This window comes from Callorhinus ursinus, unplaced genomic scaffold, assembly GCF_003265705.2.
Source record: "Callorhinus ursinus isolate GAN/ISIS: 27379988/994484 unplaced genomic scaffold, GSC_fseal_2.0 scaffold13, whole genome shotgun sequence".
NCBI lineage: Eukaryota > Metazoa > Chordata > Mammalia > Carnivora > Otariidae > Callorhinus > Callorhinus ursinus.
Window position 1 is genome coordinate 17,190,760 of NW_027397075.1, and position 14,028 is coordinate 17,204,787.

At 52.6% G+C, this 14,028-nt stretch overlaps 1 protein-coding gene across 11 annotated transcripts in view; it reads left to right on the forward strand.

Moving 5' to 3' along the window:
* CNIH3 (cornichon family AMPA receptor auxiliary protein 3) overlaps positions 1 to 14,028 on the forward strand; it is a 218,051-nt gene that overhangs the window by 158,917 nt on the left and 45,106 nt on the right. For all 11 annotated transcript variants that reach the window (XM_073899835.1, XM_073899837.1, XM_073899833.1 and 8 more), the window contains 2 exons: positions 8,809 to 8,877; positions 12,292 to 12,339. In XM_073899835.1, coding sequence (XP_073755936.1) covers positions 8,809 to 8,877; positions 12,292 to 12,339 — 117 coding nt within the window. The remainder of the gene's footprint in view (positions 1 to 8,808; positions 8,878 to 12,291; positions 12,340 to 14,028) is intronic.

Here is a 14,028-nt window from a genome sequence, read left to right on the forward strand (position 1 = left end):
CATGAGAGACTATGGACTCTGAGAAACAAACTGAGCGTTCTAGAGGGAAGGGAGTGGGGGGATGGGTTAGCCTGGTGATGGGTATTAAGGAGGGCACGTTCTGCGTGGAGCACTGGGTGTTATGCACAAGCAATGAATCATGGAACACTACATCAAAAGCTAATGATGTAATGTATGGTGATTAACATAATAATAAAAAAATAAAAAAAAAAAGAGGTGGGCAGTGGATCGAGTGCCAGACACTCTGCATCTTTTCACTTGCCGAGTGGTGACAGGAGCTGAGCCAGGTCCGAGGAAGCGGCTGGTATCCCTGAGTTTGGAGCCAAAGCTTCTTCCTTCCTAGGGGCTGGGAAGTGGCGTAGCAAACCCTTGCCTGGAGCAGCTTAGGATGGGTGAACGGGAACGCTAGGACTCACAGCTGTACCGATGTTGGGCATAGAACCAGGACTAGACATTCAAGCCATGTCTGCGTGTCCCAAGCGGTCAAGTTGTCCCTGTCCATCACCCCTCTCCCGTCTCGCGGAGCTCCTGACCCTCAGAAAGGGCGCCAAGCCTTGGGCTGAGGTTTGTAGGAATTGCTGTGGTTGGGATAAGACATGGCAAGGACATAAAAACCCAACTTCTGGGGCGCCTGGGGGGCTCAGTTGGTTAAGCGTCCGACTCTTGATCTCAGGTCAGGTCTTGATCTCGGGGGTCTTAGTTCAAGCCACGTATTGGGCTCCAGCGTGGAGCCTACTTAAAAAAAAATAAAAACATACACCCGACTTATTTCTAAATCACAAGTGCATTCTGAGCATGGCTTGGGGCGTGTATAGAAGCCCGCCTCCTGGGGAGGCATTTATTTTGGGTCGGCAATGCTTCTTTCACATTCACTGTTGCCACCAAAGCCACTTCTTCCCGATGACGTCATAGCAGAACTTTCAGACGTTTTGCAAATGGAGTGTCTTCACAGGCTTCCACCGCCTCGGTGGCTTAAACCCACAGGCGTTTACCCCCGCCCGGTGCTGGAGGCTGGAAGTCCAGAGTCAAGGTGACGGCAGGGTGCTGCCCTCTCCGGAGGGCAAGGGAAGAGCCCCCCTTGCGTCTTCCTGGCTGGTGGTGGCCCCTGACGATCCGTGCGCCTCCTTGGTTTGCAGCTGCAACATTGCAGTGTCATGTCCTTTTCTCTTACAGCGTCTAACTGATGTGTCTGCAGAGACCCTACTTCCAAATAAGGTCAGGTCTGAGGTTGCAGGAGGACAAGACTTTGGGGGACATTGTTCAGCCACAACAAGGAGAAGTCAAGAGAGGAGCGTGGCCCAGGTGGCTTTACTGTCTGTAGGGGTCTGAGTGCAGGCCCTGCAGCTGGATGGGTCGGTAGGCAGAAATTCTGGCGGCCCCAGCCATGTGCCCTTTTCCTGTGGCGTGTTTTTCCCAACGTTCTGTTGCTCTCTGTGGGGTTGGGGGGCAGCCAAATTCATCTCTGGCTTCCTGAGTTCGACGAGCCAGGATGCATGATCTTTTCTCATACTGCCTCTGAGCACTGACTTTTCACTGGGTCTGAAAATTGTCAGCCCACCGGCATCTCCCTGGTGGGCATGGTTGGCGCTGGGTTCGCATGCCCTGGCCTGTCACTAATGGCCTCTTGGTCTCATCCAGGCAGCTCCCTTGGTCGTGGAGAGGCCGCAAGCTGCAGGCATGCTCAGTTCCACATGCCACCCAGAGGCCACGGCACCCGGGTACTGGGGGGCTGCTCGGTGCCTTGCCATGGGGGCCTACCTTACGGGTCATGGCCACAGGAGGCTCGCACGGTGGGATTCCTGGCCCATTCCTGCTCTTGACCTCACCTCCTACTGTCTCTCCATCAGCGGGCTGTGTCCGCTGTGACCTTCTGTGTCTCCCCACTGCAGACCTTGATTCCCCTCTCGGGGCCTCTGCAGCCTCACTTCCTTCTGGAACTTTCCATGTCTGGCTCCTGCTCATGCAGGTCCCTCGGGTGACGTGGCCCCTCCCCAGAGTCCTCCCTGATGCCCCTCAATCCTGTTTCTTCCTCACCCCGGCCCCCCGGCCCCGTGATGAGCTCTGTGATGACAGGACGCTGTCTTGCTCAGTGCTGCGGTCCGAGGCTAAGAACAGGGCCGGGCACGATCAGTAAGTCAGCACTTTGTTTTCACCCTGTTGACCACGGAGAAACAGCACACGGTGCTGGGCGGAGCACAGCTGATTCCGGGCTCCAGGACGGGGTCCGGTGGGGGTTGCTGCTCACTCACCGGCCCAGGCGCGCGGGGGGCACCCCCATCCAGCGCGCCCAGTGCGTGAGCAGATTGAGCACTGCAGTAAGATAACGTGACACAGACCTGCGATCATGAGGGCTCACTCAGTTGAGAGCTTTTGGAAGCCAGACGGCACTGTGGAGTGGAGGCAGCAGAGAGAATGTTCCAGAGAAAAGAGGCTTCTACTCGTGCTAAGCTCCCAGTGGGGCAGACCTGGGGACTCATTAGCTACTGCAGGTTGAGATTTCTGCCGTTTCTTACTCTTCCAGGAAGGCTTTGCTGCAGTACACAGCATGGTTATTCTTTAGCAAAATAACTGTTTTAGACAAGCACGGTAATTTTTAATCTCCTGATTACTCCTCCTCTGGGCTGCAGAGGAAGGCTCCTTGTGATACCTCCTGGAGTATTTCTAGGTTCCCCCCACCCCTTGAGGTGGATCCTGCCTGCTCCCCGCCCAACACTTGGGACTGATGTTGCTGTGGGAAGGGGGCGCCTCTAGCCCGGGTGAGGCCCCTCACGGGGGCTCCGGTGGCCAGGGCGTCGTTGCTCCATGACCCCGTGGAGGTCGGGGCTGGGGAGCAGTTGGAGAGTTTGGGGCAGGACTTCTGTGCTGAGTTGGCCTAAGCCTAGCGTCGGCACGGACAGGGCTCAGCGTTCACAGAAATAGCCTCACACCACGTGCTTTCTCTTCTCATGGCCTGCTTCCTTCCTGACTTCTCACATGCTCCCCTGGCCTGCCTCAGCCTCTCCTGAGCCTCCAGCTCGGCACACGTCCGGGTCCTGGCACCTGACCTATCTCCCTCTTGTGCAGCGTCTCTGGCAAACCCCCCGTTTCCACCCCAGGCCTTGCTTCTGCCCTGTCCGCCCGGCCCAGCCCAGTGAGGCCCCAGGCAGCCTGGGTCTCCAGAGTCCTTGGTCCACAGCTGGTGGGAGAACCGCGCTTCTAGTTTTGTCACTGCTGATCTGTGGCTGCCCTTTCTAGCTTTTGTCTGTGCTCGTAGGAACCTCCGTCTCAAGAGTTCGGTGAGAAAACAAGGAGAGGAGATGGCATACGAGAGAAAGTGAAACAGCGGTGGGGGGGGGGGACCCTGACTTCAAGTTCAGCCTGTACACTTGACAATTTTGGTGAAATGGGCTAATTCCTGCAAACTGTCAGAGCTCAAGATGACCCGAATTGTCCTACATCTATTAAGGGAACTGAAGTTGTAGCTTAAACCTTCCCATAAAGGGGGGTGTCCAGGTGGCTCAGTCTTAACCGACTCTTGATTTCAGCTCAGGTCATGATCTCAGGGTTGCGAGATGGAGCCCTGCATAGGCTCCACGCTCAGTGGGGAGTGGGCTTGAGACTCTCCCTCTCCCTCTGCCCCTCTCCCATCTTGTGCACACAGTCTCTGTCTACATAAATCTTTAAAAAAATAAACTTTCCCATAAATAAAATGCTATTTGGAAAAAAAACCCAGAAAAATCTGCGTACCTTAGGAGTTCTTAGATCCAATGCCAGAAGTTTGATCAATAAAAGAGAAAAAGATAAATTGGACAAACTGAGAAGTGTTACTAGGGCAACATTTGCTCTGAGACGCACACTGTTAAGAATGCAAAGTAAGCCACACAGCAGATTAAAATGTTGCCAAATCACATATCTGACAAAGGACTCGCATCCAGAACATATAAAGAGCTCTCAAAAATCATCAATAAGAAAACAAACAGCTTAAAAAAAAAGATGGGCAAATGATCTGAACACACGCTTCACAAAAGAAGGTATACAGATGGCAATTAAACTCATGAAAAGATGCTCAACATCTCCAATTAGTCATTGGAGAAATGCAAATTGAAACTATAAACCTTATAAATATATAAACATATAAACATATAAACCTTTATGCACTTGTGGAAGTGGCTAAAATAGAAGAAATCCAAACCGACACAGGGTTGGCAAGGATGCCAAGCTTCTCACTCATTGCTGGGGTGGGTGTGTGCAAGATGGTACAGCCTCTGTGGAAAGCAGTTTCTCAGTTCCTGATGAAGTTAAACATACAGCTACCACACGAACCAGCAATCCCCTTCCTATTGACCCAAGAGAACTGAAAACATATGTTTAGGTGAAAACGGGTATGCAAATGTTTATAGCAGCTTTATTCATAACTGTTGAAAACTGGAAACAAGCCACATGTTCTTTAGCAGGTGAAGGAATGAAGACGTGTGGTCCATCCATGCAGTGGAATACTACTCAGTAGGAAAAAGAGAACAGACTATCGATACAAGAGCAACAATGCTGCTGAGTTTACCGCATTCTGTCAACTGGAAGAAGCCAGTCTGACAAGCTGACACACTGCACGATCCATTTGAATGACTTTTTGGAAAAGGCAAAGTGATAGGGATGGAGAAGAGACTCCTGGTTGCTGGGCTGGGTGGGGGGTGACTCCAAAGGGGCAACAGGAGGGAATTTTGGGGGGTTTTAGAACTGTTCTGTGTTTTGATTGTGGTGTTTACATGGCTGTATGCATTTGTCAAGAGTCATAGAAACTTTAACCAGAAAGAGTGCATTTTATTGTATGTAAATTTAAAAATAAATGTAAAAACATGAATAGGCTTTGAAGGACCAGCAGTTAAAGCTCACTTAGTGCTGTCGGGTGGGGGCCCGTGGTGGAGCAGAACCCCAGAGGCTCACAGAAGCTGGGCTGTGCCTCCCGCTGAATTCACCTGGCCATCCTTGGTGATGGTGTCATCACGATGCTTGTCACACTCACAGTCTATCCGTGATGCTAATGGCTTGGCTGCAGGCAGAGTCTGCGGCATGCACAGGGCCACCCCCATTGCATGGCTTGTGTCTCCCAGGCTTGGACACTGGTCAGGAGTCAGGGGCTGGGAAACCATGAATGAGTGCTAAGAAGAGGGTGACCTAACCCTCACCTCTTCTGGAAACTCCCTTCCCCTTCCCTTCTTTTTTGAAGATTTTATTTATTTACTTACAGAGAGAAAGTGAGTGGGGTGGGGAGGGGCAGAGGGAGAGGGAGAATCTCATGCAGACTCTGCACTGAGCTTGGAGCCCGACGCTGGGCTCGATCTCACGACCCTGAGATCATGACCTGAGCTGAAATCAAGAGTCAGATGCTGAACTGACTGAGCCATCCAGGCGTCCCTGGAAGCTTGCTTTCATTCCATGGACACAGTCGCTCATTCCGGATGTCCTTGGGATCCTACTTCCTGCCCTCCGTGTGTCTTGGGAGGCAGAGCATCGTAATGCTAACTGCATGGGTTTCAGTGTCAGAGAGCCCTTGGTTTGCATCTCAGGGCCAGAGCAGTGGTCTTGGGCAAGGACTTTAACTACTTTTGGTTTTAGCTTCTCAACCTCTAAAACGGGGACAATAATAGTAGCTACTTCATGGGGTGGCCGAGGATTACACAATCAAAACATGCACTCGAAGCCCAGTGCCCCATGTGGTGAGCATGTAATAAACAAACAAAGTGTCAGGCGAGCAGATGCACGGATTTGTGAGTGCTTCCGGCGGGCGGGGATGCTGAAGCCTCTGTTGGCCTTGTACACAGTGCCAGCACCAGCCCGGGAAAGCACCTGCCAAGTACCTTCTGTCTCACGGAGCTCTGGGACCGAAGTCACACTCAGGGCTCACTCCTTTCTTCACACCTTCCTGCAGGCCAGGCCCTGGCTCTCAGACGCGCTCAGCAGCTCTGAATCCCCAGGGTTCCACGCTCTCCGCCTCCCGGCGCTTCACACACCTTCACTCCAGACTCCCTTCCCAGCCCCGCATGGGTCAGGACGGGATGGGACCTGGACAGTCACAGCTGCAGCCCGGAGGCTGACTCCTTTCCTCCTGGGCTTCCCACTCCTGGGGCTTGTATGTTGTGCACCAACATGTGTGGGGTTCTAAAGCCATCCGGGGACTGACTTTCAGTTCCTGGATCAAAATATGGTGCATTGTCTGTATAATTGCGTAAATAACAGGCTGAAGGATTACTGATGCCAGCCTCATGGGAGCAAGGAAGGGCGAACCTCGGGCTCTGTCCTGCCTGGGCTCTGCTCGGTTTGCATCTGTGTCAGGGTAAACGTGGATGTGCATATTGAGGACATTATATTCATTAGGATTTGTGGTTGGGAGATAGATCATATCTCAGCTGACTGGACTGATAGACCAAACCAAAGAGGGAGGAATTAAAAGGGATAAAGGTCAGTTCTGGCTCTTAGGCCTTCAAATCCAACAACGTGCACGCAGAACGACGTGGACTGAGTTTAATGAGCACATAAGAAAGATCTGGGGCTTTTAGGCAATGCAAGGTCAGTACGAAGCCAGGGATGTGATGCGGAAACAAAAAAGCTAATGCTATCAGGTTGCATTAACAGAGACATAGGTAACAGAATAGAGGAGGTGATATGTTTACTCTCTGTGCTAAGCTGACCTCATCTTGAATATGGTGTTTACTTTTGACAGTCACATTTTAGTACAGACATTTACAACCCGTAACATCAGCTGAGGGCAACCAGGATAAGTGTCCACTTATATAAAGGTTGGAGAGAGTTATCCTGAAGAACAAAGATTTGCTGGGTTCAGGATAGCCGATGCTACTTAAGGGGGTTCCTTGTGGAAGAGTGATTTGACCTATCCTATATGCCTCCAAAGCAGTGCTACATAATAGAACTTCCTGTGATGATGGAAATATTTTATGTCTGTGCCATTTAATAGCTACCAGACAGATGTGGTTTTTGAGCAAATAAAATGGGGGAACTGATTTTTTAATTTAACTCATTACAATTAAAATTTAAATGGCTTACTGTGTCTACCTTATTGGATGGTGAAGATTTAGAGGGAAAATAAAAGAGTAGACCGGGGGCTGGCAAATTTTTTCTGTAAAGGGTAAGACAGTAACTATTTTGGGCTTTGCTGGGCATATGACTTCTGTTGTAGCAACTGGGCTCCCCCATTGTAGCGTGAAAGTATACACAGCATAGGAAAGAATGAATGCGTCTGTGTTCTAATAAAACTTTATTTACGGCATCTGAAATTTGAATATAATCTTTACATGTCACAAAATATTCTTCTTTTGATTTTTTTTCCAACGACTTTAAAGGCGTAGAAACCATGCTTAGCTCCTAGGTTGTACAAAAGTGGGTGTCAGGCTGGATTTGGCTTTGTAGTTTGCTGACTGGCTTAGGATGTGGGCGGGAGCCTCAGGGAGTCATATGTAAGTTCAAGAACGGGAGACAGTATTAATTAGAGGTAGCCGGGCATGGCCTGGGCACCCTCAGTGAGAGGTGAGTTCTTGTCACGCACGGTTCAAGTACAGGCCGGGTAGTTAACTGTCTGGCGAGGGATGAGGCAGAAATGTGTCATACTTAACACAGGTTATGCTAGAATTTCCCCCGAATTCTGTAGGAGTTTTGAAATCAGGATGACGTGTGACTGCTTTAAAAATTATACCTGCTTTGTGCAGGGAAGGAGATTGTTTCCCCTGCTGGGTACTTCGTCTGCGCCCCGTGTTGCTGGGACGGGGACACCTGCGGGTGGCCTCCAGCCTCGTTGCTCCCGTGGTTCTGCTGAGCGTTCCGGGCCCCTGGAATGTGCCTGCCTGGGGGAGCTGCTTAAGCCCATCTATGTGCAGCCCAGGAGAGATGGCGCTGAGAGCGCCTCGGGCCTCCACGCTGGTGCCGTCCGGCGAGCTGTGAGTCTCTGTCCAGAATGAAGTCGAGGACCCATGTCCTGCGGACCGTCTGTGAAGACGGGACCGCTCGGGAGCTGACTGTCCAGCCTGGGGACCGCCGGAGGTCATGTCCTCTCCGTTACCGTTGGCGGTCTCCCACCTTTCTCCTCTGCCCTGCCTTCTGTCCGTCTCACTTCCCATCAGCATCTCTGCTAAAATAAACACAAATAGAGAATAAACGGCTTCTTCCTACCAGGAGAGAGGTGGAGAGCGCTAGCATGAAGTTGGAATTTCTTGTGCTTTTATCCACACCTCCACTTGCCGCTACTGTAATGGAGTTTTCTCCATGTCTTTGGAAAGCACAGGACGCCTCTGAAGCTTGACTTGGGGGCTTTCCAACAATTGAGATAAATACCTTTGGCATGCAGCATTGTGCAAATTTGATACACGGATGTTGCAGAACAGTTCCCATTGTAGGAGTGGTGACCACTCTGTCCCGACACATAGCTGTCACTTCTTCCAGTGACTGGAGCAGTTAAGAGCTGGTCTCTTGGCCAGTTTAATGTTTAGGGTACAGTTCCGTTGTCTGTATGCACTAGACTGTGCATTAAGTCTACCGGACTTACTTGTCTACGCGTGGCAGGCACGTGGCAGGCGCGTGCCCTTCAACAGTATCTTGCCCTTTCCCTGCGTGGGGGAGTTTTAAGCGTACACAGAAGACAGAGGAGTTCGATCAGCACCAAGTGTCCATCACCAGCTTTGATGGCAACCACCTCCTGCCCAGTCTTAGATCACTGATAGCTTCTTCCTGCCTCCTGTATTATTTTGAAGCAAATCTACAGGAAGGCGCGGGGCACTGACTCACCTTTGCACTAACATCTCAATTCTGCGCGTTCCGTTTCAGATCATTGCCTTCGATGAGTTAAGGACGGATTTTAAGAGCCCCATAGACCAGTGTAACCCTGTTCACGCAGTAAGTAGCGGGTGCAGGCGGGGGCGGGGGGGGTGGTGTCAGAGCCGGTTACCAGGGCCTGTGGAGGAGGGATGTTCCGATGGGGGGTGGGTAAAGTGCCTCCACTCCTGGCTCAGGGCCGTCGAGGACCCCTCTCGTTCCTGAGGTCCGCCCAGGTCCCGACGTACCTTGCAAGTCAAATAGGACGATCCCAGTAAGCCAGGTGAGAAAGGTCAGCTGTGCTTTGGCGGACCAGTCTTCAAGGCCTCGTGCTGGCGGTTCTGGTTATTCATCCTCGCATAAGGAGAGAGGCTCCATGTTGGCCAACATGCTGGCAGGGCACGGGAGCCTCCTTAGTGGCTGTTTGCACTCTGTGCTTGGCCAGGTGTCTCAGAGGGGGACACCAGAGTGGGTGGAGGTACAGAACCCCTGGGCCCGCGTCCACTGCCCAGGGGGACACTCATCTCGAGAGGCTCCATGGGCCTGAGGTCAGCTCGCCTCCCACTGGGGAATCTGATGCGGTCTGGTCCTCGGATCCAGGCTCGGCACGTGCGATCTGACTGTCCCGTCTGGCTGCAGTTCCCTCATGCCCGGGAGTGGGCATGGCAAGCGGCTTGTGCAGGGAGAGGAGGAAGACCCTACTTCCAATGAATGGGGTGGGTGCAGCCCACTTGCCAGGGCCGGGGACCAACCACGTGGGTGGACAGAGCCTTGTCCACACTCATTCGAGACCAGCACTGCTGGGCACACACGGTTCTTTCAGGTGTGTCTCTCAGCCTGCACTCACAGGGTCTGCGTGTGGTTGAAGTTCCTTCCAGGCCCCGGGTTCCAGCGCCAAGCCAAGTTTTTGTTTGAATAGCCCTGTGGGTATTTTCAGTTAGAGGTTGTAGACCGGACAGCAGGATTTACTAGTGCAAGTCCATCTTAACCCAGAAGGCTTATGGTGTCACTCTAGCAACACGGACAAAGAGGTCTGTTCTCCTTGAAGAAAGATGTACTCCCAGGAGGAGCCAGACCAGGGGACTAGGCTTCAGTGTCCCCTCTGTAAAGCATAGGGCTTTTATTGGAGTCGTACGTTTTGGTGAGTTTTTACCGCACACTAGAAACTTTACACGTATAACCCATAGTCCTCACAGCTCTGCCCGAATGGCATCATTTACCGCACATGCAGACTCGTACGCAAGGGCCCACAGCCCCTGGAGGTCTGCCTGTCCCCAGAGCCCGTGTTCTTACCACCTAGCCACTCCATGGTGTCTCTTTCAGAGACTGGATTTTCTAATGCCTGATTTTATCATCCCTTTGGCATCAGATTTTTTGGTTCTGTGAAATAGAGCCAAACCCTTTTCAAAGTCAAGGGTGTGAAGCAGAAACTTGTGGCAAGTTGCAAGAGTCCCTAAGATGCACTTGGAAACTTCTTAGGCTTTGTACTTGCATTAAAGTCCATTTTTATTTCCATCTGCTGGCCTCCCCCTACCACCTGTGATAACTTGGTCCCACCAGGCCTGAAGGGTTACCCCCCAGTCTCATTTCTTTCTGGGTGTTTTGTGTTTGGCACCATGTTACACTCCCGGCCCATGGGAGCTCTAGTCCGAGAGGGGGGCCGCTATCCGTCCTCCTAGCTGTGTGGGCTCACATGAGCTCACTGAAAACACCCAGGCTTTCTTGAATGACCCCGGGTGCACGCTAGTGCAGAAACGTGTCCTCCGCTCCCTTCTGTCCTGCCAGTTCAGCCCAGGCGATCGGTGAAGCTGTGAGACAGCTTCGTGGAGCCAAGAGAATATAGGACTGACACACAAGCCGCAGCAGCCTCTGGGCAAGGTCAGCCTGCACACAGTAGGCGCTCAGCTGTTGTTGACGAGAGGGAGAATGCATCTGCTGCAGGGTGAGGGGTAGCGTGGAGGCTGGGTCTCGGCTCTTCACTCCTATCATGAAAGCCACGCTTCTCACTGGGTAATGACTTAATCAAGGAGCCTGGACCCTGTGGGCCAGACAGTCCGTGGACAGACTGAAGCCCCCCTGGGAAAGCACTCTTGTCTGAGATTTCTAAAAAAAAATCCATTAAAACCCTACACGGAAGAATATTAGACATATTTTCTTGGTTCTGACGATTTACTCCTTGGCAGGGAGCTAAGTGCTTTGGATGCCTCATTAACTCACATTCGAGGTCTTTCGGGCTCCGTAGAGCCCCTGAAAATGCATCTCCGCCTCAGCTGGCTTGGAGAAGCTACCGCCCACTGGTGACGCCCGCCCTATGTGGACTTAGCTTACAAACCATAGCTGTATGAGCAGGTGTGAGGCCCACTGGCTCTCTGGACTGAAGATCCCCTAGAGCTCCAAATCTTGCAGGGCCCTCGGGGTGGACCCCCGTCCAGGAGCTGGAAGGGATGAGGAGGGCCCTGCTCTACTCCTAGCTTCTCATTCAGCCTTTTCCCTTCCTTTATCGGCGGGGCCCTTTAGTGTCACCATCAAGGAAGGGGAGCCAGCAGAGGACCGGCTTGTGGGGAAGGAGCTGGTGCGCGCCCCGTGGCAGCCTCTCTGTGCCTGGCATCTCACACCTTTCCTCTTATTAATACTCCACGTAGGCAGCCTCGATGCCCAGCCGTGTGTGGGGTTTGTGTGTGTGCATGCGCGTGTGGACAGACACGGGGTTTGCTGCAGAGGATGTGGTCTGTCTTCCTAGCCACGTGGACACTAATTTGTCCTGATGTGGGGGCTCTTTCTTCTGGGCTTAAAGGATGCACAGGAATCACTGTACGATTCAATTAGGGAAGCTGAAGTGGCCCAGCCACCCCTCTTCCCCAGATCTGCGAGCAAGTTCATTAGCATCGCTTCCACGGTCACCAAATTGCCTCGTAACGAAGCATCGGACAGAGGCTGCAGCTGTGCTCAGAGGGGCTTTGGAAAACAAGAAGCCACTGCGGGAAAGGGTGATGTGACCGTCACCCCCTGCTTGGCTGCGGGCGCCTGTTCTCAGCCCTGAGCCGGGCTCCGGAGATGGACTTCGACGTCTCGAGACGTCTTAGCCTGGGGGGTGCTGCTGGTGTCTAATTTAGTGGGATGATTCCTTCCTCTAAATGCACTCGCTTTAGAAAAATAAAATCAGCGGGCAGAGAAATTCCCAACCGTAGACTCTAATCAGGGCACATGGGCTCTGGAGCCCCAGGTGGGCAGTCCTTCCGGGGAGGGTGACTCGGCCTCCAGGGCGTCCCGAGGACGTTGGTACCTTTTGACCCCCTCTGGCCAGCTCCCTCTCCTCTACTCCCTGTCTCTGGTAACCGCAAGCCTGATCTCCTTCTTTATGAGCCACTGGGTGGGAGCACGCAGGTCTCTGGTGGGTTCTGCCTCCTCTCCTGGGGGCTGAATGTGGGGGCTTCTCACGTTCCTTCAGCAGAGCATCTAACCTCCCCTCTTTTTCTTTCCTGTGCATCCCGATAGAGGGAACGTCTGAGGAACATCGAGCGCATCTGCTTCCTCCTGAGAAAGGTCAGTGCAGGAGCTCCATGCCCGAGGGTGGGCAGTCCCGTGGTTGTGGCTGGTCACGCAGCGGAAGGGGCTGGTGAGGCTCGGTGCCTGCTCCAGTCCTGTCTCCCCAGAAAAGGCAAATGGCAGGGGAGTGGGCGGTGGGAGCAAGTGAGCCTTTCGTTTGCTGGAAGCCTCCAGAGATAAAAGGAGCTCATTAGAAGGGGTGGCCATCAGTCAAAGTGACAGGGCAGCACCGGATATTTGCAGGTGCCCTCTGGCTGGACTCAGACGTTCTTTATCTTCGCGTGATGATGGATGGCGTTTCCAACTCATGTAACCTTACAGCTTTTGTTCATTGCTGGGCTCAGGGAAGTTTTTAACTAGATGCTGGGTTTCCTCTGAGGTTTCAGCCTGCCGCTCAGCTTTGTGGTTTGATGGGCAGCATCACTGGGAGTGTTTTGGGGGCGGGATGGGAAGTGTTATCGAAGGGGGGGCCAAGCATTGGGAGAGTTGTTGTGAACGGATGGGTGGTAGGTCACAGCGGCCTTGGGTGCGTCTGGAAGCACACATGTGCACACGCACGGTCATGTGTGTGCATGCAGCTCAAGCTTGGTATTTAGCTCACCTCCATGACACAGCCGGGCCACGGGATGGGGAAGCCACCTGTCAACCCAGAGGGAGCTTCTGAGCCGTAGGTGAATTCGAGAGAAACACCTACCCCGCCGACATTGACAGGGAGTAACTGTGCGAGCTTTTGGATTTTTTCCGTATTTCCATAATGATACCTTTCACTGGAGGAGAGAGTCTAATCAAGTAGTTACTTATTTTTCCAGCTACTCACTTGTCCTTTCATGCTTTCCTAGAGCCTTGGCCTGGTAGGGTTCCCCAACTTGTGGGTCGCAGCAGGGAAGTGCGGTCAGACAGGGAAAATACATATGAAACCAGTGACCCAAAGAGTAAAGGATGATGTAAGAAAACACATGACATTTGGTGTTAAGGGCAACTCAGGAATTTGTCAGTTATTTTCGCCTGTCGTATCTTGGATACCAGTAACCCCTTCGGTGGTCACTTCCCGTCTGACACCTAAGAGTCTGTCACGCTCCCTCCCCCCATCCTGAACATGCCTCCCCGATTCTCACATCCATCCTATGAGTCTGGCTCACCCTTCGGCACTGCTTGGCCACTGACTCTGGCTGGACAGTGGCCGGTGGCTGCGTCTGCCAGGGTCCTGCTTAGAGCCCAAGGTCAGAGCTGAGGCCAGGAGAGAACCCAGGCTGGGCGGGAATTAGCATTACCATTTGTCAATTTATACACAGTTTGCGTAAGTTTCTAGAAAAAGGCAGGCATTTTGCTCCAGGAAATCTACGACAAGTACCTTTCTTTGTTTCTCGTCCTTTTCATGTGGTCCCTCCCCCCATGCAGAGGCCTCTGCGGCCCTTGGGAACGCAGGCGCTGTTCATCGTTAGCGGGAAACCCCGGGGAGGCTGGTCCAGGGTAGACACCGCGGACAGGCAACACTGACTTCAAGTTCTTAGGTGTTAGAGCTGTGCCCGATCACGCGTCCTGCGACCCAGCGGTCTTCGGCCCCACGACCAGCGGCACGGGGACCTAGCCCGAAACACGTGCATCTACTATATTTACTACACTTACTACTTTCATCAGATTTGTATTTTAAAGTCACACGTAGCTCTCTCTTGTGTCGGCTGTCGA